The sequence below is a fragment of the Rhea pennata genome, chromosome 2, assembly GCF_028389875.1.
Source record: "Rhea pennata isolate bPtePen1 chromosome 2, bPtePen1.pri, whole genome shotgun sequence".
Taxonomy (NCBI): domain Eukaryota; kingdom Metazoa; phylum Chordata; class Aves; order Rheiformes; family Rheidae; genus Rhea; species Rhea pennata.
In genome coordinates, this window is record NC_084664.1 from 26,135,064 (window position 1) to 26,162,626 (window position 27,563).

Here is a 27,563-nt window from a genome sequence, read left to right on the forward strand (position 1 = left end):
CAATATGAAAAGCTTTAGAAGATTTCTTAATTAGAAGTTTGGGCTTTTTCATCTACAGTGTGACATCTGTATGTGTAATATTTCTGTATTTGAAGACCCAGTGGATATGCCTTGCGGGCATGACTTCTGCAGAGCGTGCTGGGAGGCGTGAGTATTTCTACTTTTTTGAGAAATTTTTATACTTCCCATTTTGAGGAGGGAAGGCATAGACAATAAACATCTGCTATTAAAGTACTAGTTGAGTTTCACAGAGGTGCTGTTTTGATCTTATTAAATGTTTAACTTGTCATTCAAAGTGCCCATTAACTGTTTTAGGCTGACATAACGATTGTTTTGGTCCTGACTCAGCAGTGCTATTAAGCGTGTATTTTAAGCCTGTGTGTAAATAGAAAAACCTTCTGTAGGGTCGCTGGGGATTGCAGGGGGAGGGGCAGGTTTACAGTTTCTAAATTCCGCACCTGCTTAATTGCATCTCTTAGTTTAGCATCCTAAACTTAGGCATCTTAAATGCATTTCCAGTCAGCAAAATAATTAAAATACATTCTTACATTGAGGCTTAATGATTGAGGAGTTAGTGTGAGCTTAAAAATTTTATTAGTATGACTCTGTGCCTAGCATACAGTTTTTTTAAAGCTAAACTAATAAAGATAATAAAAAGTTAAGCATGGATAAATATACTAGTATAAATATCAATCTTACTTCTATTTCCTTAGGAATAATTGTATCTGCATGAAGTGCCTTTGCATTCATCTTTATTCCCATTCAAAAGACTGTACTACCTGAACTGTACTACTATAGCACAACTAATCCTTCTGTAGATTAGCCTAATTTAAATAAACCCATTCCTTCCATGTTAAGGAAGAGCCAATTTTTCCATATGTGCTTTCAAAAGGCAGTTTTTTGCTGCTCAGAAAATTAATAGCCAAGCTTCTGTTGTCTTGTAAATTGTTATGCAAAGGTTTAGAAGTTACTGAGAGATCCCTGGCTTGACCTGGTGCTTCTAATTTGGGGTCGGGACTACGTGTGCTGTAATTTGTGCACGCGCTCGGGGCTGCGGTTCAGTGTCAAGCAAGTGTTCGTGGTGGCGTACGCAGGGTGGGATTCGCCCGTCCCAGCTCAGGTACGCAGCAGCCCCTAGCCAGGAGTGAGTCACCCCGTTCCAAGGTATGCATCTAAAGCAGGACGAATTGGCAAGTCTCTCTACCTTAACTATAGGTGCCGTGCATTAGATGATGAAAGCTGAATAGAATCAATGTCATCTTCGATGGCAGATGAATAAATAGATTATGTAGCCTTTAGACTAAGCTACGCTGTGCGCTGTGAGTTTCAGTCCAGGTTCAGTCCTCAGCAGATTTCTGAGCTTGTTCCAGCTTGTATTCTGATAGTGGCTAGGGACTATAAAGGTGTCCTCCTAGACATCTGTTTCCAAGAGCAAAGCTATTTTGACTAGCACAGTTGTAAAAATAAATTGCATGGCTAATTAAATATTTTCTGCATTAATTACAGATGAAAGCAAGAAATAATGCTTAGTTTGATTAAACATTGCATAGTAGTCTCTTAAGAATGGCAAAGGTGGAAATCAAAAATATATAGGGTTAAGCATAATTGTTGATGCTTTTGAACTGGAGTGTCCTCTTAATTTTTTTAAGTATATTTTGCCTCAAGTCTGTGGCCCTTTTAGGATAAAAGGGATACATCCTATTCTTTGTTGAAGATAGATTAATTTGAATATCTGTGAACGTAGTATGAATCCAAATATAGTATTCAGCAGCCTCTTAGTTTTTACTTTTTATTCCCAAATACTGACTGACAAAATTCTGGCAGATTTTTGAATCTGAAAATTCAGGAGGGTGAAGCTCACAACATTTTTTGCCCAGCATATGACTGTTTCCAGCTTGTGCCAGTAGACATCATAGAAAGTGTGGTTTCCAAGGAGATGGACAAAAGATACCTACAGTTTGACATTAAGGTAAATTATCAAACTGTTTCTGTATTTTTGAAATGTATTTCATTTTAAGATAAATACCATGCAACTTCTATGTGAAATAGTGCAATATGTCTGTAACTTTACAAGTAGAAATGAATAAATGAATACATGTTCTGAAATATATGCTGTCTTATGTACCACGGTATGAATATTTCATATAGCACCAAAAGAAGAAGGAACACCTTTATTCCTCAAGTGCAAGTGCAGTACTTCTGTAATATGTGACCTAATGCAGTATTAATAAAATTTTTGGTCAAGCTAATGTCCATAACAGATGATATGAAGCTTTTATTTTGTTAGACTTTTTCATGTTGACAAACTAAAATTTTAAAGAGCTTTTGAACGGTTTTTTATTACTAAGAGACTATTTTCGTTTACGAGTAATGCTAGTTTCACATTTGGGAAAATTATTGCCACAACTGAATGACTCAGAATTTTTTTCCATCCAATGCTTGGTATGCTAGCTATATATAGGATAAGAAATTGAAATCTTGATTTGGTTTTCTGATTTTTTTTTTTTTTTTTTAGTATGTTGATTTCTACTGTTGCAGCATATTTTAAAATCTTTCTATGGAACTATGGAAAAAGCTAACTATGAAAGTTAAATCTTTTCTTTCTTTCTTTCTTTCTTTTTTTTTTTTTTTTAGGCCTTTGTTGAAAATAATCCTGCTATTAAATGGTGTCCTATACCAGCCTGTGAAAGAGCAGTAAGGCTAACAAGACAAGGATCAAATTCAACAGGATCTGATACACTCAGCTTCCCTATGCTAAAAGCTCCTGCTGTAGACTGTGGAAAAGGACATCTTTTTTGCTGGTTAGTACTATATCTACATAAACTCATAACCACTGCTATTCTAGAGATTAATAAAAATTCACACTTAGCACCAAGCATGCAACAAAATTTGCACAGAATGACATATCATTATACCATCCTGTATCCATGCATTAAATAACCTAGAGCGCACAAATGTTTTGGTATTTTGGGGCACAACAAAGGGTTATAAAATTTTTTTTCCCATTCATTATTAATTCTGTTAAATGCAAAACAGCCGCATGAAGTGTTGTGATTTTCAGTTCTGAGGGGACAGGGAGAGAAGCAGGGTGTTGGTAGAGAGATTTTTTTGTGTTTTTTCTGGACAGTTATAGTATGATTAAGTCACGTGGCCCAGCCTGCATTATAGCACAGAAAATCTGGAATCTGTGACTGTCAGAATTCAAGTGAACTCACATCAGAAAAGTTGGAGTTCAAGGACTATGCCAGATCATTTGCTCTCTATATAGCTAGTTCTGTTTGCCTGATCATTCCAGTCATTGTTTCCCTTTGGGACCTGCATTTTTTCTTTACAGTACCTTCTACTGAGTCGTAAGTTCAACACAAGCTCTAGAAGGAATATAAAGGCTTAAGAGATCTAAGAAACCATCTCTCAAAGATCACCTAAACTATCTATCCTCAGTTGTTCTATAGAAAATATAATAAAAATAATTTTAAAAAGCAGTGGGAGAATTTTCTGAAGTCTGGAGTAAGCCCTGTCCTAGTTCCGTGAGATTATCAGACTGATGATTTAAGACTGTTTTATTTTGGAAGTGGGACATCTTTTTCCCCTCCTGGAAAATCAAAAAAGGTCAACCAAAATACAGACATTTAGACAAATTGAGTAATCCGTTTTTTCCTGAATGATGCATTTCTCATGATCCAAGAAGAAGAGATCCTGAATAATCTGCTAGATTCTAATATCTTAAAATCCTTAATGAGAGATACTTCTATTTCTTTCCCCATCATCGGGGAAAGGAAAAAGGAACAAGAGGGAAGCTGCCATAATGAAACAGCCAAAAAAGCCAGAAAATGGAACTTCATGCTTAACCTCCTGGAAACAGATTGTTCACAGTGGATAGAAAACTCAGAAAAAATTCCATGGGAACAAACCAGGAAAAGTTTTCTACCAGCGAATATCATAGAATCATAGAGTCAGTAAGGTTGGAAGGGACCTCTGGAGATCATCTAGTCCAACCTCCCCGCTCAGCAGGGTCACCTAGAGCATGTTAGACAGGGCTGCATCCAGGCAGGCTTTGACGATCTCCAGAGAAGGAGACTCCACAACCTGTTCCTGTTCAGGGCAACCTGTACCGGTGCTCCGTCACTCTCACAGGGAAGAAATTCCCCCTCACACTCAGGCGGAACTTCCTATGCTTCAATTTCTGCCCATTGCCTCTTGTCCTGTTACACGGGACAACTGAAAAGAGTTTGTCCCCGTCCCCTTGACACCCTCCCTTCAGGTACTTGTACACATTGATAAGATCCCCCCTCAGGCTTCTCTTCCCCAGGCTGAAGAGGCCCAGCTCTCGCAGCCGTTCCTCACAGGGCAGGTGCTCCAGCCCTCCGATCACCTTTGTAGCCCTACGCTGGACTCTCTCCAGTAGCTCCATGTCTCTCTTGTCCTGCAGAGCCCAGAACTGGACACAATACTTGAGATGAGGCCTCCCCAGGGCTGACTAGAGGGGCAGGGTCACCTCCCTTGACCTGCTGGCAACACTCTTCCTAATGCACCCCAGGATACCATTGGCCTTCCTGACCACAAGAGCACATTGCTGGCTCATGGTCAATCTGGCATCCACCAGCACTCCCAGGTCCTTCTCTGCAGAGCTGCTCTCCAGCAGGTCAGCCCCCAGCTTGTACTGGTGCCTAGGGTTATTTCTCCCTAGGTGCAGGACTCTGCACTTGCCCTTGTTGAACCTCAGGAGGTTCCTCTCTGCCCAGCTCTCCAGCCTGTCCAGGTCTCTCTGAATGGCAGCACAGCCCTCAGGTGTGTCAGCCACTCCTCCCAGCTTGGTATCATCAGCAAATTTGCTGAGGAGGCCGTCTGTCCCCTCATCCAGGTCATTGATGAAAAAGTTGAACAGGAATATATAACAAACTTTTGTGCCTAGATAGCATGCTCTCATCGTTGCTTATGAGTGGTGTTCTCCTGAGCGAGAGAAGCAACTTCTCTGTTAACCCGAAGTATAGAGCTGAGACCGTGGTGGTCCTTCAACCTTTGGCAGCCCCTGCTTTCTTTACATTGGCTAAACATACTAGTTCCCCACAGTGTCCTCGGAGTGAACAGGTCCACAGAGTGCATAATTTTGATGAGAAATATCTTTCTGTTTCCTGATAATATTTCTGGGTCTTTTTTTATATAAAGGCTTTGAGATATAGTTAAAGATCTTAAAAAAAAAAAAACAAAAAAAAAAAAAAAACAAAAAAAAAAAAAAAACCTCACTCTGTCAGCACAATATCAAAGAAGGCCTTTCCAAGGCCTTTTTTCTTCCTCCCCAGGAAACGAATGAAGACTTTCAGCAATGTCAAGAAAGTTCTGCTCACAACGGAAGCATTCTGCAGTACCCTAAATCAGAATTATTTGCTGAGGACAATCATACTAGTCTTACAGTACAAAAACCTATGTATGATACAAAGAGTTCCTCTGCAGAAGAAGAAGGTGTGTTCTCAGTTCAGAGGGTTTTCGTCATTACTGTATGCTTAAAGGAAGCTTGCTTGTGTCATTTAAGTTCAGTCAGCACATCCAACATTTCCAGACTTCGGTCACTTCTGCAAGTTTTATCCACGTAGTCTACAGATTGGAGTTTATAATGTCAACTGATACTGCATTTAGTAAAAGATTTTTTCAGACTGTATCTATCAAGAAAACCCAACCAACCTAGATGCATAGTTATTATTGCATAGTAAGGGACTATCCATGAGGTTATGTCAATGTGGAATTTCCTTTTCTAATATCTGCAGCCTTCCTGCTCATAGAAGTAAGAAAATTCTCTGGCTCTGTTGAGCAATTTCCCCTTTTATATGTGGAAGTAGGAATGTTCCTCCTAAGTAAAGAGTTCCTTTGAATTTACTCACTTTTCTTAACTCACCACTAACAGTGTATTAAACAAAATCTAATTTCTTAGGACAAAGAAATTCTTCTCATCCTAATTCTTGATTCCATTCCCTTTCATAAAAATCATTTTGTGTGATTTACATGTAGTACACAGGAAGATAGTGCACAGATCTTCACATCTATATATTATCAGCTAGATTCTTTATATTCCTTCATGCTGCTTCAGAAGCGTAAGAAATTTTGTCAATCAGACTATTCTTCTGGAAAATGAATTTAGGAAGCACTGCACACCTGGTTCTGCACCATAACTCCCCAGTCCTTTTGTCCTAGAGGGAGATAAGTCTCATTCTGTGTTAGACTTCTCTCTTCAGGAATACTTGGGAAGCTGATTTTGAGTTTTAATGGTGTTTTGCTATTTTGATTCATATCAAATTATTTATATGATCCAAATAATGTCAGTGAGGAAAAGAAAAATCCAGAAACACACTCTTCTTGGACTGTGTTTTCAGCCTTTTCCAGAAATGGTAGCCAAAATTTGCTATAATTTTATTAAGTTTTTATTGCACCTTCAAATTAATCCTGATGATTATTGAGGAATGCAGCTTGGAGGTGCTAACACTATTAATTATGATACCAATTATTGTTAATTCCCTTCATCCTGTGTTCTCGTGGACTCTGTCTAAAATACAAGTTTGTTTCAGAAAAGGCTTTCTGAGCAGTAAGCTCATCACTCTTATTAAAATTGCATCCCAGTAAAAAAAATCCTTGTTTTATGGTAGGTTGGGAAAGAATGCTTTTCCAGAGAAGTTGTGTAAGTTCCTGTTGTGGCTATCATGCGTGTGTGAGATTGCACTTCATTAAAAATCCTGCTTTCTGTCCATACTCAAAACTTCAAGGGTCAAGACATTTGGGGATTTATTTCCAGCAAGCTCTAGTGGGGAAAGAAGGAAACTCAGAACAATGAGAACTGTTTCTTTGCCTGAAAGACCCAAGTCCGTCTTTTACCCTTTCAGGAGCCTAGAAATTATTTTCATAGAATCTGAGTTAAGCTAGGGAAGCTCAACTTTTGCAGTGTGAAGAACATCAGCTCTCTTCCATGTCCTGAGTTTTTGCAAGATTTGCAAGGGGCTCAGTACTGTTCTAGAAAGGTTTGCATTTTTTATTTTTGTATAGTAGGATTGGTGAAAATGCCTATTGTATGTCTGTCATGGTCTTTAAAATTCTCTAAAATGTGTTTAATTTTCTGCTTCACAGATTCTGAAAATATTTCAGAATTTAGGAGCAGAAATTAGTCTGTCTAAAAGTTAAAAAATTCAGAAACATTGAAGAGACATCTTCCCCCTCCCACCCAGTAGTAGATTGACTAATCGTCCTTTAACTTAAATCTGAGTTTGTTAATGTTAATATTTTCCAGCTAACTTCAGTTCTGTCTGGGAACATGTACTGTGTGAAAGGTCTTGGCTCTCTTGAAGGCAGTGATTTATATGTACTGCTGTCCCACAGAAGTGAAAGGTGACAGTTTTCAACCAGTGCTGGGATTTTTCTTAGTACAGGCAAGATATTCATTCTTAGTGCAAACTTCCCACCTGTGGACCCCTAAGTACCTTCAAAGTAGAGCTGCAGATCCTTGTGCAGTGAATTGAAGCTTGTTTGATAGCAGACTGGTTAGTGGATAATAGGTTAAAAACTGTTGCCCTGAGCTTTTCTTTGTTCGTATGTTCCTGCTTCAGATATGGACAAGAGTGATCAGAGGGGTATTGATTGAATTTCCGAAACTGCATTGCAGAAAGCAGTTCACCATTTGATCTGCAGAAAACTTGCACACGCTTTGGTGCGGCTGGTGCCCGTCAGAAACATACTTCCTATGTGAATATTTTTTTGTTTGATGTGGCAGATGTCTGAAGCTATTTGCTGCCTTTCCAATAAAAGAGGGGAGTCATTACAAATCTGGAGTCCATATTGACACATCTACACCCAAGCACCATCTGGAAGCCATCTATCTGCTGCTGTGTAGTAGCGATTCCATCCTTGAAACTAGTAGTAATTCGAAGAGAAATTCAAGGGAGACATTTCTTTCCTGTGTCCATATAATTTAAGCTAAAGACATTTCAGCAGAGTTTTGGGTGGAAAAAGTGAAAATCCATAAACATCTAATGCAGGTTGAAGGGCTTGGATCTTACGCTTGATTGAAAAGGTTGAATGTAGTTAGAGATTAATTATTGCAAGTGAATAGGGACAAATAATTCTACCTGACATGTATCTCAGCTGTTGTGAACTACCTTAGTTTTGGATAATCCCTTTATTCTGAGTAGAAATTTACCTTTTCCACAGAAGCTGTGCTAACATTTTTTGTGGCGCTAAAATAGGAGCTGGATATAACTCAAGCTACAAACCAGTTGATTTATTTTCCATTGTAATCTTAAAATGCTCTTTTCCTTTCTCCTCTAAGTTCTTTCGTAGTCTTAATGACAGTAATCTATGCTTGTGAGCAAGTAATCTGAGAATATTTTAGAGTAATAGTAATTGAATGACTTTGATCTTTCAGCTTTAATTAAATTTTGAGTGTCTCGTGATTAGTTTCCATGTTTTTTAGTTTGAACTGACCTACAGCTTAATTTAGGCCTTGATTTTAAATCTATAACAGATTGCTTATTGTCCAACCATCTTAATTTTCAGGGAATGTCTTGGTGAAGCACATGAACCTTGTGACTGTCAAACCTGGAAAGACTGGCTACAGAAAATATCTGAAATGAAACCAGAAGAACGTAAGAGTCATGCCTGAGGGTTTCTCATGTTTTTGATTTTTGTTCTATTTTATTTTTCTTTTTTTAGGTGCATTAATTAAAAACTGTACATTCATTGAAAAATAGGATAAAGGGGAGGAAGACAATGAAGCCCCTCCATTAAAACGAGGAGCTGCACAGCTCCATGGCTTTAACCACGTCAGCTGATGTGGAAGTGTAGCATATTAGGCAGCACTATTGGTAGAATATTATTCTTAAACCATTCTCCCCAATCTGTTGTCATAAATCTGTTTACATATCAGTCAGGATATATACAACCCTTTACTCATCCTCTTACAGCTTCCTTTTGTGAATTTATGTGATTTATTCCTGACTATAATTTAATTTGTCCTGGTCATTTTTAAACCTTTAACCCAGTTTGCAGTTGTTTGAATGATGCAGTTATTTAAAGTGTGCTTTGAAGTACTTTGAGCTACCAGGTGATAATAATAGTGAGGTAGAGGATGAATCGTGGAGGGAGTTGTGGGGAATGGCTTAATGTTAAATAACTTTCAGTGAAACAACTACTAAGATTTGGGTTTACACAAGACAAAAATTTTCTTGGAGTGGTCAACAGAAACAAAATAATTAAACATTAACAGTAACTGGAACAAAATGTAACGGTTACAATTCGGAACCTTTCAGTAATGTGTTATAAATTGTTTTGTAAAGCATAGAAAATTATGCAAAGATGAAAAATACACCATATTTTGTCAATTTCTATGCCAATTTTTCTCATACTTTTTTATGTATATGTTATATATCTTGTATATAGAATTAGTCTATATATAAAAGTAAAATATATTACACTATATAAATAATACGCACAATATACAGATGAGGATGTGTATAGATTTTTATAGAAGAAATATGTATATATAGTGAAGAATTATGATACTCTATCAAGAATTAAACATGTATCTTTACTAGTCTGATTTTCACAAAGGATTTCACAAACACAGCTTTAACTTCTCTGCTTTTCTCACGCTTCATACCCTCCTGTCACCCTCATAAAGTTGTGGGAGTTAGCGAGGCTTATGAAGATGCTGCCAACTGCCTGTGGTTACTAACTAACTCTAAACCATGCGCCAACTGCAAATCTCCAATTCAAAAGAATGAGGGCTGCAACCACATGCAGTGTGCGAAGGTAAGAAAGACCTTTCAAATAATTTGTTTCAAACAGCTGAAACCATAATTCAGGTTGTGTGCATCATATACACATTTTATGAGCACAAACATTCCACACTTCTGAAATTCATGCCTGAAGTCTGTTGGAAGAGAGGAACCTGTTGAAAGAATTTGCAGTTTGTAAATTGTGTATTACATATATTTAGAAAATGTTTCATATTTAGTGAAAATCTGGTTGGTTGGCAAGTGAACAGTGTAACGATCAAAATTTCATGAACACATAAGAATTGCTGGCTATACAGTAAAAAATTTAAGGAAGAAGAAATCATTGCTAGTTTCATCATGATTAATAATCTGGAAGAGAAAGAGCATATGTAGTTGGCAGAAAATGATACATTTTAAGGAGTGGTAAGCCCTAATGAAGGTTTTACCTTACTGCATTTTTCTTTTGCGTTATTTCTCTAACATAGCAACAAAGCAGAGAAGTTTAAATGGAAAAATATTAAAAGGCATTAATCAGTAGGAATGAAAAAAAGAGTAAAGCAGTAATGTCAAAAGAAACTTATTGGTGACAGCAGCCAAAAAATTAGTCATGAGTTTGCACTGTGCTACCAAAATAGAAAAAATATTTTTTGCCATGAGTTCAGTATCATTTGAGGATGCTTATTCTCTCAAATGGGGTAAAAGCTGCATATTTTAGCATAACTTTTTATTTCAGAAATATCTTATTTAAGCACAGCTAATATCCCATTAAAATTCAGATACTAGGCACACACAAGACATAGTTGGCTTCTGATAAAAAGGCTAAGAGATTTAGAAAATAATTTTATTTTTTCTGGAAATTTCTCAGTCTCTTTCCATTGCAATCCGGATCTCATTTTCTTTATATTATCATCATATAGTCTCTCTCTGTCTGTGGTACAAATTGAAGGGGCTTTTGAAGTTTGCTGCGCATTTTTTCTTCTCCCTAAATGATTTTTTAGAGAGATCTTAAATTCCATAGTGTTACAAAGTGTACAAGGTATGTGCAGCACAATGTGTTGTTCAGCACAATTTGAAATTGTCCAGACTACAAGCAGAGAAGTGTTTGAAATACAAAAATTTAACTGGGGCCAATAATGAAAGAATTCATGTATGGGATGTAACAAAAATCTTTTTAGTTATCTGACAGTAGTCAGATAACTAAAAAGGCCACTGACCTCATCTCAACAGAATGAAAGTACAGCTTCAGGCTTGAAAAAGCTCTGGCCATTAAACACTGCTGAATATAGATAATTTAATTTAGTACCATTCTGAGGCACTGATTGACAACCACAGTTCTTTATTCTATGATCCTGTATGTTAAAACAGCTTAAAGTGGCCCTAAAACAGCCAGATTCCTTTTGTGGAGGAGAAATCTCTGCAAACAGAAGCTGCCTCCTCTCAGCCTAGTGAAGAAGGAAGGGAAAGGTACCCTCAAAGTACCTTTGGGAAAGGTACCCCAGGGCTCAGATGCAAGGTACAGCAGACATCTCTCCTGTCCGTCATCCACCAAAGTAAGGGTCTGTTATGAAGCTCCTGCCTTTGCTGCAGTAACTTCTCAAATCTACCACATGAAGAGTAGAGAGCTGCAACTGCCTCTCCTCAGTTAGCGCATGCCTTGGATACTCTTTAGACATAAAACCACATTTGTGTATTTAGACAGGCACAGTACTGTTTTAGGAGCCTGGTTTCCAAGGAAAAGAGGCTTATGCAATCCTGCTGTGTCTGTCACTTCCGTAACTCTTGTAGGTTTTTAATCTTCTGGGTACTTCTAACAAGATATAAAAGAGCAGGAGAAGCTTCAGAGATACAAAATTACTGCAAGTGTCATGAGACCTGGTAGCTGTATGGTGCAGAGACCAAGAGAGAGGCTGAAATCCCCCGGCTCAGCAGCTGCTGCTTCTGCTTGGCTCAGGCAGGGGCCAGTCGCACAGGTGTGATTTGGGAGCCAAGCCAGTGCTGCCCTTTAGGGGATGTAAAACAGAGCTCAGGGTTTGGAGACAAGATGCATGGAAATAGATGGATGCATATTTGAGGGAAACTGGAGGTACTGGAGGATGGTCTGGTGTTGGGGTCAATGTTGGTGAATGTTGAGTTACAGAGGAGGCTGTTGGAGATGTGGTAAGAGATTAGAAGATAGGATGAAGAGGTGCTGGAGGAGATAAACTGGGAGAGGTAGGATTGTTGCAGTAGGAGCATGAGACAAAAATCAAGCTTTAGTAGTTTTGTTGCTCATTAAGCAACTTGCTTTTGGTATGATTCCTTTCTTACAATGAATATGTGATAAGTGATTTTGACTGATAGGTAAACTACACAACGATATACACTTAACACTCTTATGCATGATTATTCTTATACTACCATCTGCTATAAGTGAGCAGCTCCAAAAAATGTTTAAGAGCAAAGAAGGTGCACTGCAACAGAAAGAAGAAATATCCCTAGGCTGTGTTGCTTTTTAGAAAAAAAAATGGTGGGATGAAATTTGCAGAAGTACAATCAACGAATTAGGTTTCATTTGTTCCTATAATATAATTAATTGAATGTATAAAGTAATTAGTGATGAAGACATTTTGTATGGACTAGGTACATCTGAAAGGTTAAACAGGCTAAATTTATCGGAGAGAGGAACAATGCGGCTAATTTATTGAATTCCAATAATAATAGTAATTGCTTCTGATTAATTAGTGTAAATTTTTGCTTCAGTTTTTTAGGTTTTTCTTGGCTTGTCTCTAAACCAGATAAAATAAAAAGGATTCACTAACTCTTAAAAGTCTTCAGTCCATCTATGAATAGCTTCAATTATTTGGAAGTAAACCAGCTGAAACAGTGCCATGTTGAGAATAATAGTTTGATCTCTGATGCAAAGAAGCCTGCACAAGGCAGATCCATTTGGAAGGTGTTACCTGTTTTGAAAGCTCTCTACTCAGTAGATGGTGAAAAGGCTTAGTTTGGAGTAACCAGTCTTTACAGCTGACATCCTGTTTCTCTTTCTTTCATAGTTGTTATTCCTGTTTTCCACAAGGAACTCCAAATTATTAAAATACCAATAATCATATTTCTTGAATTGATACTAAGAAAGACGAGAAAGGAAAATATTACAGAAGACTGAGATTTGACCTAAATTTCATCATTCCTTTAGAACATATGTTTTTAGTTATTTCATAGATAAAGGTTGTTGGGCATTTTAAAGGTTTTAAGTGCCCTTTCTACCTCACAGCAGATATTAACTCATAGCACTTCTTTCACATTCACTGTACTACAAAGATGTCAGCAGTATTGCAGCTGGAAATAGCAGATTTCAAAAGGATCTCTCTTGAACTGCTGATACTGATCACAGTACAGACAGCACTAGAATTGAGTGGAAAACTGTTCTTTTCTACCTGGAGAACATTTAAGATTCTGAAAAATTACTGCTTTCCAAATTGGAAAGAAAGTCAAAATCTTGAACGTTTTTCATGAACCAACAACTAAAGAAAATTCGGGTAAGGTCAGCTGAAACATTGCATTCTGATAACAGAAATGTTTTGTTTTAATTTTGAACATTTTACTTTTAAATGCATACTCCTGCATAAAACATTTGTTTTGTTTTAATTACTCTTATTGATAATTTCACATCTCTCTTTAAAGGTAAGAAATTTCTGAAAGCCAACCCTTGCTCATGAATGGTCTCTTTGTCACCTAAACAACAGGACTATCTTGTTTTTAAAACAAAAAACGAAGGAACCTCCCCCTCAAAAAACAGGCCTAACCAGATGTATTTATCATTGATTTATTTCACCCACTTGAAATCTATCTTGTAGATCCAACACAATCCTGTGACCCAAGGAACAAAAATTATGACTGACATGATTTGCTACCACAGATCTTCTGTATATGTAAAGTAGGAAGAAGACTCCTCAAAAATTTTAGTTTTGCCATAAACACACTCAGGGTGATGTTAATCCTTTAGTTGTTCATGTAGGAACAATGATGCGTAACTGCAAATCTGCAACACATCAGCTTCTTTTTTTTTTCCCTTGTTCTTTCTCTTCTGAAGTGCAAATATGACTTTTGCTGGATATGCTTAGAAGAATGGAAGAAGCACAGCTCTTCCACTGGAGGCTACTACAGATGCACTCGCTATGAAGTTATTCAACATGTAGAGGAACAGTCCAAAGAGATGACAGTAGAGGTAACAGATGAAAATAGTTATTTAAAAAAACAGCATAAAGGCTGCAATTTTCTATTTAAGATGGGTTTCATAAAATTCTTCCCAACTAGAGTTTTAAATGGGAAAATACAAATTTGAATATACTGAAGAGATGGAAAGAAAATATTGTTTATTTGTGGGTAACAGCGTAAGATTTGGTTCTGTTGTTGGGTTTTTTAACAACCACTAGCTGACTTTAGACAAGTCATTTTACTTCTCTGTGCTGTGGTTTCCCTCTGTTGAATGGGTGTACTGGTACTTTAATTAGCTACTGTGCTGTACTGTGTTGTGTACAGAAGACCTTGGCATTTGGAAAGTCTGCTTGAAAATAAGATGTATGCACAACGTATCAACTCTGTAGCTATAGTATTTGCAGACTTAATGTTTTTATAATTGCTTTTGTCTGTTTTCTTACATGGCACTCATCAGCCTTGGGTATAATGTTTTATGTATCGTAGGAACAGATACAGTTAGTTACATAACTATATGTAATGATGCCTGTTAAATTAAACCATAAGATTTATCTTGGTTTGTTTTGTTTCCTTCCCCACCTCTTATTTTCTAGGCTGAAAAAAAACATAGAAGATTTCAAGAGCTTGATAGGTTTATGCACTATTACACAAGGTTTAAGAACCATGAACTCAGCTACCAGGTGTGGATTAAAGCATTTTTACTAATTTCTATTTGCATTTTATTCATCCCAAAATAATTAACTTACTGTATTTCATTTATTTTCTTGTTTTAGTTAGAACAGCGCCTTCTAAAAACTGCCAAAGAAAAGATGGAGCAGTTGAGTAGAGCTCTCAGTGGAAGTAAGTAGAATTTGTTAGTATTTGCTATAATCTATGAATATGATTTGAAATCAAATCAAATCTGGTTTAGTTATACCTTCTTTTGAATAGAGCTCATTTCAGTCTGCTGTGTGATGTGATCTCTCCAGCTCTGGAATTTATAGGTTGTGAATAAAAGCTAAATACAATCTGTAGTGTAAATTTTATATATCCAAAGACACAGGAAAAACAGCATTAGTAAGAGAGAAGCTAATATTCTGTGCTTGTTTCTTATAATAAGAACACTGTATAATCATTTTGAATCTGCTGTTGTTTACTTGCAAAATATTTAACTGACATGCATATAAATTTCACTATTTTGGAGGAGAACTCTTACAGTAAAAGAAATGCTGACATCAGCAGGAAAAGATTCTCATAGTGCTTTTATCACCTTTCAGCTGAGGGAGGCTGTCCTGACACCACGTTCATTGAAGATGCTGTACAAGAGCTTCTAAAAACTCGCCGCATTCTCAAGTGTTCTTATCCATATGGATTCTTTTTGGAGCCTAAAAGCACAAAGAAAGAAATATTTGAGCTTATGCAGGTAATAAACGTATATTTTGCTTTTGTACTGACACTTTTTGGTAGCATTAGTTATCCATGTCACCTTGTGTTTTTTTGTAGCATAAGACTAATACACTTCATAATTGTAACCAAGTTTGGAAATAAGTGCATTTTTATTCTGTAACACAGTAGCTTTTAGTTCAATCTTAGAGTGAATTAAAATAACACTGCTGCAGGAGGAGCAGGATAAGGGACAGGTGGATGAGGAAAAAAAGAGGAAAACTATTTACTGTTATCCTGATTTTCTGAAGATAACATTTCAACTGAATTCTCATTGTGAACCAGCTTCATAGCCCTAAGCCAAAAGATGCCTTCCACAAAGAGCTCTTCCACTGGCTCCTAGCAAGTAGCGAGCAGAGTTACTTGCATCTCTCAGACTGCTGAGCAGCCTAAACAGCGGACAGGGGTTATTCCGGGGTAGGGAGGAGCTGTATAATAACTCCATGCAGTTTTTATCTCCTTTCCCAACTCTTCTCACCTGTTTTTTCCATGCTCATGTGTCTGATACATTGATGATGGCAAAAATTGGGGAGTATCTTTGTGGTGATGGCACCAGCAGACCTGAGCAGGGGCTGCTGCCTCCTTCCTTCCCATAGGGCCCCAAACATGTGCAATGTGTGTGTGAGCGCAGGGAACCCTATTCCAAGTGGGAGGGCACAAGTCAGCTCAGTAAAGCGGTAGGCTAGAAGGGCAGGTATTTTGGGGTGAGGAATGGACAATGTGGCTTGTTACACTCGGAGGAACTGGGGAACCACAATTCAGAGAACAGCAGTTTGAGTGTGCATCTACAGATGGGATAGGATGGAGCCAAGGCCAAACCGTCACAGGAAAAATGAGGCAAGCAATAAAGTTGCAGGCTTCTAGCTGGGCACTGAACACTCGGTCATTACGTAGCTCAAAGACCTACTGATGAGTCAAAGCTGTTGTGCTGGACAACGTACTGAACACTGAATAAAAAGGTGATTCGTCCCTCCAGCCATCTTTGTATCAAAGAAGAAAGAACAGAGGGAGAAGCAGAAAACAAACTATTACAGGTCCTCCTGCTAAGCAGATTCACAGTACATCATTTCTGTAGTTGTAATTCTAATATTAAAAATTATTTGAGAGTTGGTGTTCCAAGGACCTCATGCTGGATATTTTCAGGAAAATGGAAATTATTCAGTTCAGTGTTTATAGCAGAGTGTTGCCTGATGTTAATTTCACTGTAAAATTATTCTATTCTTTACTTATTACTACTGCAGACAGACTTAGAAATGGTCACTGAAGACCTTGCACAGAAAGTGAACAGGCCTTACCTTCGGACTCCTCGCCATAAAATCATCCGTGCAGCTTGTCTTGTGCAGCAGAAGCGGCAAGAATTTTTAGCCTCTGTGGCCCGTGGTGTTGCTCCTGCAGACTCACCAGAAGCACCGAGGCGCAGGTAATCCAGACAAAATAGTATGCAACTCAAAGAAGTTCATTTGAAAGCTATCAAAGAGGGTGAATCCACCTACCTGCTCTCATCCTTTGACAGCAAGGTAAAGTGGAGCTGATAAACTTGGTGGCTGCAGATCACCAGAGTGACCTTTTCTTGGTCATTTGATCCATGCGGAATTAGGACTTTTCACAGACTCAAAGGCACTCCCTTTGTTGATGAAACTGCAAATGAGAAACCTTGCTGGCTTTTAAAATTGCATCAAAACCCAAGACCAGGAACAGTCTTTACGAACACTAAAGGCAGCAGGGGCCCATTTAGTTTAAAGAGGCTGGGATTCTATTTTTCACTTCCATGGCAATTACAGAATCAGGTTCACTCTGTAAGTCAGTGTTGGTACCTGGTCAGCTAACAAGTAGTGTGTTTTGAAATCAGCATTTAAGTAAAAAGTTGTATGTTGAAAAACCTTTAAAGTGATAGTTGAACAAATTGAGCAAAAGTGTTTCACTACTGTTTTGCTGCAACTATATTTTAAATCACGTGAAGCTGCTATTAGTTTGGTATGATTGTACATGACTTACCACTAAATCATACTTCTGTCTTTCATGGTGACAAGTTAAAAATGTAAAACTGGCTTTCAGTTTTCTTTCAATACAGTGAAACATACCAGTTTGCAGACTCCACTATTACTACTTTATGGTAAAGAATTTACATCACATAGTTGCTTACACGGACTATTCTGCTGTCCCCACCTGTTCCATGGCAGCAAGTATGCGGGACACCCTTAGGACAGTACACATTTACCAGCGGTTCTGTAGGCAGTCATAATCTCAAAATGTGTTGGGTTTGCCCCCTGTATTTTTGCTTCAGTTATCCAAACATATGAACTGAGTGTTGGAGAATCATTGCTCTGTATACTGCAGCTTCCCCATATAAATTGCTTCCCCTTTTGTGATATATTAATGATTAGATGTTATGGCTTCCATTTCACTTTCATGCTTCAAGATTGTCACTGAATACTTGGCACACTCAGAAAATCTGTAAGTGCTTGCTAAATATATCAAGCAGTTCTGGAATTGCCAACAATTTAACTGTATGGTTTTCTTAATGAGTTTTAAGGTAAGAATTTAAGCAGAAGACTTGTTAACTGGAGAGATTTACAATTACACTACTTTTTATAGGTTGATGTGCTTTGGAGCTGTGTAGGTGGTTCATACTTTATTCTGCTTCTAAATTTTATGGTACATCTCCTTTAATTTTATAGCTTCGCTGGTGGAACATGGGATTGGGAGTATTTAGGATTTGCATCTCCTGAGGTAAACCTTTTTTTATTAAATATTTAATTTAGTTCTGCATAGAAACATAGGTATGATCATAATCTGCATGAAGAGCTTCCTTATTTTGATTCAAAGCATATCAAGTTGGCAACGTTTGGTTTAAGTTGTTTTATTTATTTCACAATAGAAGGAAATATATGCATAGCTAATTGTGCAAAGACTAAACAATGATTCTAATACAGATACAGTTATTTTAGGTGGCTTTAGGTTACCTACTTATTATTAAACGTTTTCCAACTTCATAACCAGTTTTAAAGTTGCATATAAGCTGGTTTGTGTGTGCTGGGAAATCTTAAAGTAAGGAATATTTGAAGCTATGTAGTAGGAAGTTTTGAATGCAGTATCAGTCCAGCAGCAGAATTTGATAAAAAGTCTAAGAAATTTCCATCCTTTCATAACAATCCAGCAAAAACAAACAGCCATACAGTTAAATATTGTTAACCATTTGAAATGTTCTTTTTTAATTTTATGCATTAAAGCAGGATGGAAATCAGGTACACATACCAGATGAATTTCTGCTAACTAAACTACAAATGAAAATTGCAATTTTTAAAATGAATATTCTACAGTCTGTATACAGGAAAAGATTATATAATTTTCAGAAAGCATTAAGATAGAAGAAGCTTCCTATGAAGCTTTCCTGTGTCATCTTAGTATTTATTTAGTATTTTGAGATCATTAGATTAAAGCATACAGTTAGGAAGGAAACTTCATCTCAACATTTCCTTGTTGCTGTTTTCTTTCTAGCTAGTCATTTTAAAAGATCCTGGAAAACTCCATGTACTCTCTCTATATATTTCCTTTGCTATTGTTGTTGGCTAGCATCGTCATGCTGGTGAGAAAATAGCTTGCTTCTCTACAAGAAATCAGCTTGCTTCTCCTGTCCAGTTCCTTTAGTCTTTTGGTTTTTAATAATTCTGTGTTTTATAATATTAAATTGTGGTGATACCGTGTCATCAGTGGAACTGGTTATGAGAAAAAGCTGATAAGCAATATGCTCATGAGCTGTTTAGCAGTAGGTACCATTGCAGTCACGCTGAGATGGTGGCTTACGAGTCATCTCTATGGTTTGCCTAAATGAGCATTGTCTGATGCAAGTTGGCTTCTTCTCTACATAGTTATCAAAGATACTTGCAACCACCTGTGCTAAAGGAATTTTGTAGAATTAATAATGGTTATCTTTGTTTATTTTTAGTGAATTTCATTACAAAATTTTGACATAGAGCTGTGCTTCTACTGACAAGTAATAGAATATATGTGTATACCAAATTGTCGCAGAAAACAAAATTTTACTGTTTTTAGCACTACTTTTAGGCTATTGTATGAAATTTCTGTATTTTTACCCAACAAAATTTAAACTTACTTTGTTCAAATGTGTAAAATCTTTCCAAGTAATCAGAAATAAAATTGTTTCAACAGTAGTTGAGATAACTATCTAAAGCATAAAAAATGTATTGTTAAATGGCTACTGGGAAAATCTGTGATTTTATTGCAAACAGATGAAAGACAAAATCTGATATAATTTATAAATCTTAGTGTTCATTTTTCATCAATCCTTATCTGAATCATAGTGATAGTATATATTTTAACTCATTCAGTTACATTATTTCATATCAATATTTGATTTTTTGTTTTTGTTTGGAGGGTAGAGCAGGTCAGTAATACAAAATAGCCATAACCTTCAGTTTAGGAATCCCAAAACACACCTGGACCTGGAAGAGTATTGGGGAATAATCACTACATGCTTGCCCTGTTTTTATGCTATTCCCTTAGGCCAACAAGCATTTACTACTGCTGCCAGAGAGGGAATATTGGGCTAAATGAACTTTTTGTCTGATCCAGTACAGTGATTTTTAGGTTCTTATAATTTTCTTGGATCTTCGTATGTAGACAAAAATCTGCCCACACCGATCATTTTGTAACAATTTTTTTTTTTTGGCTTTCATATGTCATAATGAATGAAAACTTGGTCTGAAAAGCTTCAAAGAAAGACAACATACCCTTAAAATTAATAAGGTCATTGTGTTTGAGAAATGACACTTTTTGATTTATATTTTAGGTATTTTAGATGTTGAGATATTCTGGGATAATTTCTATAAAGTTGATGTACAAAAGGCATGTTAATGGTGATGTCATCCTTCCCAAGGTATTTGTCTAAAGGAAATCTTGTATTACAGATTTCCCAACCTGGAGTTTAGGGAGGAAAATTTTAGTATTCTTTTCTGAAGAGCTTGTACCTATGTGTATATTTTTATTGCCTTATGTAAATAAATAACTCAGATTAATAAAAAGATCTTACCTACGTAGTCAGATTCAGTGTCAACTATAGTAGTCAAAAATTCCATCTAAAAGTGAGAAATTTGCCTTCAAGCACAAAATCAGCCTCCTAATATTAGCAGAAGTATGGAAATGTAAATATTTATTTGCAAGTATTAAGATAATAAACCCTTGGGAATCAGTCTGACAATCAAAAGTGAGTCTTTCCTATAAATATGACAAGTAAAATGTCCTTGGTGAATATACACAACATGAAAAGTTATAGTCTGCAGGGGTTATTTTCTACTGGCCATTGATGGCCACAGGACCTTGAGATAATCCATTGGTCTGACTCAGATTCATTGTTTTTGTGTTCTAAAATCACTAGGTGCATATTTATAAAGAAGTGTGTGTGTGAATATGTATGTAAAGTTGGGTATCAAAGCTTTTAAATAAAAAAAACTCTATAAAAAGGGAGATTGCAAGTATTAAAATATCTGCAATACCTCTAGTATTTTCATTTGCTAATTTATTATTTTATAGATCTAGTGTTACCTAGTGTCTTTTTTTAATGCATTGCATGATATAACCTGCAATTTATTTTTCTGAGAACAGGTGATTTTATAATAAACCTATAAAATCACACATTTTTTGTAAAAAATGTGATGCTTGTTACGTCAGAAAAATATTACTGCATGCTGCCCTGTATTTTGTAACCTTTGGTTTATGCAGGAATATGCTGAATTTCAGTATCGGAGGAGGCACAGGCAGCGTCGACGTGGAGACATGCACAGTTTGCTGAGTAATACTCCAGATCCTGATGACCCTAGTGAGAGTACCTTAGGTATGCTCCTGCTTTCATGCTGTTTTTCCTTTCTTCTTCCCAGTTCCTTTTCCCTTTTACTTGGTTAGCAGAGTCCACAGTTTTTGTTCTGTGGATGTATTTTAAAGAAGTTTCAAATACTTTGCTATGTTTTCCAGGATACAGTGTTATTCTTCCACATACCTGTATCTTGAAAGTGTTGTTGACTTCACTGTGGCTGCTCCTAATTTTTAAGGAGCAACGCATTTATCTTCTTCTAAACTACTTCTCAGCTACTTAGAGCTGATTTACTTTTCTGAAGAAAATCTGAAGAGCACAGACTTTGTGTGACAATCTAGTTTATATAATGGTCCTTTTACACAAAGTATAGGGAGCAGCTGTGCATGAGCAGTCAAGAAGCTGGTTCCCCTGTTGCAGGCATGCTGGAAGGTCGTCATAGGGCTGTAATTACAAAACTCTGCTCAGAAACTCCTGTCTTGGCAAAGACAACCCATAAACAAGCTGGCACAGGATTATCACTTCCAGCATGCTGCTGTTATACATCCTATTGTGCAGTCCCTTAAGTTTACTGTACCTTGGCTCTCTGGGCTGTCTCCATTCTGCCGTGAGCTTTTGCAAAGGTACAAAAATAATTCAAATATGATCATACTCTGAGTTGCTTTCTTCCTAACTGCCAGTGGCATGCTCAGCATCTAAGCTGTGCTGCATAAAGTCTCATCTCCATGTTTCATGCACTTAAGCCCTAACCATAGCTTATTTTTTTTTTTTTTTTAGAAACAACAGTCTTTTTACCAAGGCAAAATGAACAAGTGCACTTTTTTATTTTTGAAACAATGAAAATAATTTTCTTAATCTTTGGTCCTTCCCTATTGTGTGTAAAATTCCAAACCATTTTGTTAGTTTGAGGACTAGAATTTGACTAAACACTTGGGTATTATGCAGACATGGCACTGCACCATATTCAAGAGAGAACTTCGTTAGGTCTCAGGATGAATTTTAACTGAGTTAGTCTCATTTTATTTATTTTGAGGTTTGAAGTGAAAATCTTTTTTTCCAAAGTCAAGAGAATTGCATTTCTTTTTTATTACAGAAACAGCATATATGGAAACAGCATTTACTTCTATTTTTTTGATGGATTTCTAAGAAAACAGTAATGCCATTGATTGCCGAGGTATACACAAGCAACTGCAGTTGCGCTGCACTGTAATGTTGATATTACAGCTGAGTTGTAGTCTTTGCAAGAACAGAGAAATGGGCCAAATTTGGTTTTAAGCGACCTGTAAATGCATCCCATATGTCTTAAGTCTTGAGTCTTAAGCTCTAAATCACACTATTTCCATAGTATCTTGCACAGCAGTGTAACTAATAGAAGAAAGGCACTGAAAATTGAGTGTTCTTGAGGACACAAAGGAAAAGGTGAGCACAAAGGGATAAATCCAAGCTCCCACACTTTGGGCTGAGAGCATTCTGGCAGCATTTGCTATAAAGAGCATTGTAAAGAGCCAGAGCATGCTGAATAACAGAATGAGAGAGAGATCCAGAATGCAGGTGGGGCAGAGAGGTCATGTGTAATATTTTTCAGTCTTCTCCATAATTTATCTATGTGCCTTAGAAGCATTTTGGTCCTCTTGCCAATGGACCCAGGCTAATGATGGCATATGCCATTTTTTCAAGGAAAGGAAGAATGCTACTGAGAGCAGAAAAGCACAAACAAACCAGAGTCACTCCTAAAATAGTGGAACTGGAGTTTTGCCATTGTGTAAGTGTTGATGCGAAAGGAATGTTTTAGATTATTTATTTCAGAGTGAATAAAGAAGTAAAATTACACAGCTGGAATCCAAAATGAGAAGTAGAGAAGATGAGAAGACTTTTCCTGCTTGTTCTTTAAATGTTTTTGTTTCAATTGCCCAAACAGACACCCAGGAAGGTGGCAGTAGTAGAAGACATGGCACCTCCATGGTGAGTTCAGCCTCTATGGGTATTCTGCACAGCTCTTCGCTTCATGACTATACCCCTGTCAGTCGCTCTGAAAATCAGGACTCTCTTCAGGTATCTTCCCTAATCTCTTTTCCATTCTCTCTGCTTTGCTTGTCTTCCTGTGCTCTGCTTTTCTGTATCATTTTGTATCTCTGCAAAGTTTTGTAATTCTTCGATGAGGAAGGGAAAATCTAGGACAAGAAAATTATACATTCACACTGGTAAGTATTGCTGAACAATTGCTAATGTCACAATAATCAGCTTTTAAATTCTGATGGCAACTGTAGAACTCTGTCAGTAAAAATTGATTCTGATAAATGACATATAGCAATAATGAGTGAATTCCAGATTTGAGACCAAATTACTTTTAATATAAAATATGTTAACAGATGAATTTTATTCTGAAAGCAACCTTCTATATTTCCACAGGCTCTGAGTTCTTTAGATGAAGATGACCCAAACATCCTGCTAGCTATTCAGTTATCACTGCAAGAATCTGGCTTGGCTATAGACGAAGAAACTAGAGACTTTCTAAATAATGAGGCATCCTTAGGAGCAATAGGTACATCTTTGCCTACAAGACTGGACTCTGCTCCCATAAGTATAGATAACCCAAGATCAGCATTGAGCAGCTCTGAGCTGTTGGAACTTGGTGATAGTCTGATGAGACTAGGTGCAGGCAATGATCCTTTCTCAGCTGATCGTCTTCATTCACATCCTTCCAGTGATACAAGAAGTGGATTATATTCAACATCTAGTGATGCGGATTCAAGTAGTCAGGATCCCAATACCAGTGAAAATCTTCTTGGAAATATTATGGCCTGGTTTCATGACATGAACCCACAGAGCATTGCTCTGATCCCCTCAGCAAGTACAGAAACAGATGAGGATTCGCAGCAACCCAGTACTGAAGATGGCTCAGCAGGGCAACCAAATCTTATAGATATAGGACTGGAGCCTCAGGAAGAGCATGCACTATTTGAGGATGCACTCAAAAATGAAGGCAGAGGAACCCAAACAGAAGAGACTACTTCTGAAGAAAACATTATTCCAGGTGAAACAGTATCACAAAGTGGTGATCGTACCAGGGGAGTAACAAGCGGCACGGATGCTTCAGAAGGTATTTCAAGTCAGATTCCTCAGACCTCAAATGAATGGATTGAACATGTGCATCTGGTATGAACAAGAATTAAAATTGGAGTAAATGAATGGCAGTGACAGATGGTACAGTATGTGGAGTAAGCATTATGGAGGCTTTGATCCACATAATTACACTCAGTTGTAATCACTGACATAACAATGGATACTTAGGAGTTTTCTTGAATTGTAGTTCTTTATAATAATGTGAACCTTTCAAGGAATATCCTTTGCATTTAATTAGGTAGTACTTGCCTTTTTGCTCTCAAGAAAAAGGAATAAGTAGGTTCTACTCCACATTCCTAATACAATGCAGCATCTGTTTAGCCTTAGGTTGATGATCCTTAACTTGAAAGTACGGATTAAAGGCTTACACTGATTATTTTGGTTTTTTCCTAAGAAATAGTTTATTCCATTTTTTTAGAACTGATTCTTTCACCAAAATAATATTTAGTAATTCATTTGCATTTTGTTTTTGTTTTCCATAACCTTTCCTTACTCATTTTTCATTTTTGTTAGCAGTGTGAACTGAGGTATTTAATGCTTCTCTTTAGTACTGCTCCAGGAACAAGTTATAGGGGATTTACTTTCACATTAAAATCAAAGATTTTTTCATGTCTATTTACAGTCCAAATGTGCCAAACTGTGAATAGTTAGCTGGCTGTAGCCTAATGAAACAGTGCAGTGTTACTCTATCAAACTAATCCCACAATTTTTAGTAGTGAAAAAAACCACTGGGTAGCATTGCTTCTCTAAATTTAACTGGCGTGTATTGCCATGGTGACTGCATTTAATTAAATGTAGCCTGTATCTTAAGTTAATAAAAACTAATGCTGCTGTTAAACAGTTATTTTAAATATTAAAATACAGTTAGTTAGCAACAGCTATGCTGTATTTTAAGAGACACTTTAATGGAAGTGCAATCATAGCTCTTTGTTTTCATAATTCTACAAAGCATTCTATGCACTAATAGTGCAATTACTTTTAATGATAACATTTTATAAAATATAGGAATACAGAATTTTCATATATTAGCCACTCCCACAATTAAAATTCAGATAACACAGTTTGCTCAACATGTTACGGTGCCTTTGCCTAACCCAACTGGATAGTTGCCACAGTTAAACAGTAATTCAGATTCAGTGTCTGTTCTGGAGTAACTATGCTATTAATTGCAAAGACCTCCATAAAACCACCCATGGCCTTGCCTTTACAGTAAATAACTAAATGTTCAGTCAGTGTTTCTGCATAAACAAAACACTACTAGATATCTGTTCAATTGCACAATATTCATTTGCTGTGTGATTACTGTTTAGTGTAAAAACAAAAAAAAATAAACCCTCTTCTAGTTGTTGTACCGTGAAAAAAAAATATACTGGTTTTAGATTTGCTTAAAAGCATCAGTCTACAGTTAGTGAGATACAATGGTACAGTATGTAATTACAACTAGAGTAAGTTGTTGAAATGGCTGTTTTAATTACATATAATCAAAACCTGTCATAATACAAGCAAATTATGTACACTCCATTTTAAGTTTTGCTTAACTGTTACCAGAGATTTGTTGATACGGTATAAAAGTTTATTACTACTGAGTGTGTATAGGCAAGTATCATGATAGCAAAGTTTATGTATTGATTACTGTGAGTTCAAGTGAGTGTTTTGGTAACTAATTCATGCAAATCCTGCTTTTGGACCTTGCAGCCACAGGGTTCATATTAGTAAAAATTGAGGAGTATTTTAGCCTTACCCCATTAAAAAACTAGTTAATTTTGCAAGCCTCTTTAGAGAAAATGGAATAGAATAGTCTCAAACCATCCTCCAACTTTTCCTCTAGCTGCCCTATTCTCAACATAATCATGAACTCTTGGACATCTTTGAAAAATACCTATTTTTAATTGTTCAATGGTATAAAATCCTATAATCTAAAATAGTTCTGTATGAACTATCATCATGAATTGGTCTGAAAGTTTAACTCACATAGCTTCCTTGAACTGTATTTTCTGAATAGAAAGGTTCTCACGATTGTGTGTATTGCATTGAAATGTCTTGCAAAGCTACAGTAAGATATGTAAGAGTGCTCTCTGTGAAGATAGTGAAATTTGTGGGTTCTGGTTTTTTGTAATTTTGTTAGGTTGTGCAGTATATCCATTGTTTCTGTGTTACTCTTATGAGCATGAAATTACCCTATTAAATTTGTATTTTCTTGGTACTTATTTTAACACCATAGTCATTGACTTTACAATTCAAAAATAAAGTTTGGCAAGACTATTTTGTAAACCTGTTAATTTTATAATGTAAAAAATTACTCTAACCTTGAACTGTTATTTGCACTTTCATAGTCTATACTTGATACATTCCCACTTTATATACAAGTAGGATACTACAACCATGTAGATGTTTGGCCAAATGAATGCTGTTAATAATATGTAAAATTCTTTGATTAAACATTTATTACTTAAACTAATTCTGTTCTGTCTCATTACATCTTAGACTTACTGTAGCAGATTCATAAGACTGATGACAGAAGTTTTTAGGATATATTCAGTCCTGTACCAGATCAACTGGGGGACCTACAAGACGTTGAATGTTTTCATTTGTAAATGTAAGATGCCTATATTCATTAAGTTTTAAGAACAAAACCTAAAGCAGACAATTTTGCTTAAATTGCTACCACCACATTACATACTTGTTTTTAGTAAAGGGATAGTGGCATGAGAGTGAGTGTGAGGACTGTGTTGAAGACACCGTTACTTAGGCTGAGTAGAACTGATATGAGATGAAACCTAAACACTGTATGTTAAGGTAGAAATGAAATGTAGATATTGATCTGTTTGTTCAAGAAGACATTAATAGCTTGATCCTGCTGAGGTTTTACCCATGAGTTCCTAAATTCTGCCACTTAATAATATCTGATCTTCCTTAACACCAGGATATTGAGGGCTACCTCTGTATGTTAACAAGCAGTAAACTATTCTGTTCATTGTTAAAATAATTTAGTTAGATTCCTCCAACAAGCATGCAAAAATGCTGGAGAGCTTCTAAAATCCAGTGTTCAAATTTGAGTCAGTTGGTTTGGGTTTGCATGACACTATCCATTACCTGCTGCAGTGGTTTCACTGAATATGCTACAATTACCAAGTACTGAGTTTTACTAAGATACTGAGCAGCATGAGAGAGATTTGTTTTTATGGCAGCTAGAGCATATTAATAGATATTCAAATCTAGACCATACTTTGTGAGGTGTTTTA

General features: G+C 36.6%; 1 protein-coding gene across 4 annotated transcripts in view; it reads left to right on the forward strand.

The window, feature by feature from the left end:
* Positions 1 to 26,755, forward strand: part of ANKIB1 (ankyrin repeat and IBR domain containing 1) — a 95,012-nt gene extending 68,257 nt beyond the window's left edge. For 2 of the 4 annotated variants that reach the window (XM_062569112.1, XM_062569111.1), the window contains exons 7-20: positions 59 to 147; positions 1,825 to 1,969; positions 2,635 to 2,801; positions 8,533 to 8,621; positions 9,656 to 9,786; positions 13,825 to 13,959; positions 14,543 to 14,629; positions 14,723 to 14,789; positions 15,206 to 15,351; positions 16,613 to 16,791; positions 18,050 to 18,101; positions 21,111 to 21,222; positions 23,117 to 23,250; positions 23,608 to 26,755. In XM_062569112.1, the coding sequence (XP_062425096.1) occupies positions 59 to 147; positions 1,825 to 1,969; positions 2,635 to 2,801; positions 8,533 to 8,621; positions 9,656 to 9,786; positions 13,825 to 13,959; positions 14,543 to 14,629; positions 14,723 to 14,789; positions 15,206 to 15,351; positions 16,613 to 16,791; positions 18,050 to 18,101; positions 21,111 to 21,222; positions 23,117 to 23,250; positions 23,608 to 24,360 (2,286 nt within the window). In that variant the 3' untranslated portion in view covers positions 24,361 to 26,755. The remainder of the gene's footprint in view (positions 1 to 58; positions 148 to 1,824; positions 1,970 to 2,634; positions 2,802 to 8,532; positions 8,622 to 9,655; positions 9,787 to 13,824; positions 13,960 to 14,542; positions 14,630 to 14,722; positions 14,790 to 15,205; positions 15,352 to 16,612; positions 16,792 to 18,049; positions 18,102 to 21,110; positions 21,223 to 23,116; positions 23,251 to 23,607) is intronic. The other 2 variants (XM_062569113.1, XM_062569114.1) reach the window with 2 other exon arrangements.
* The last annotated feature ends 808 nt before the right edge of the window (positions 26,756 to 27,563 follow it).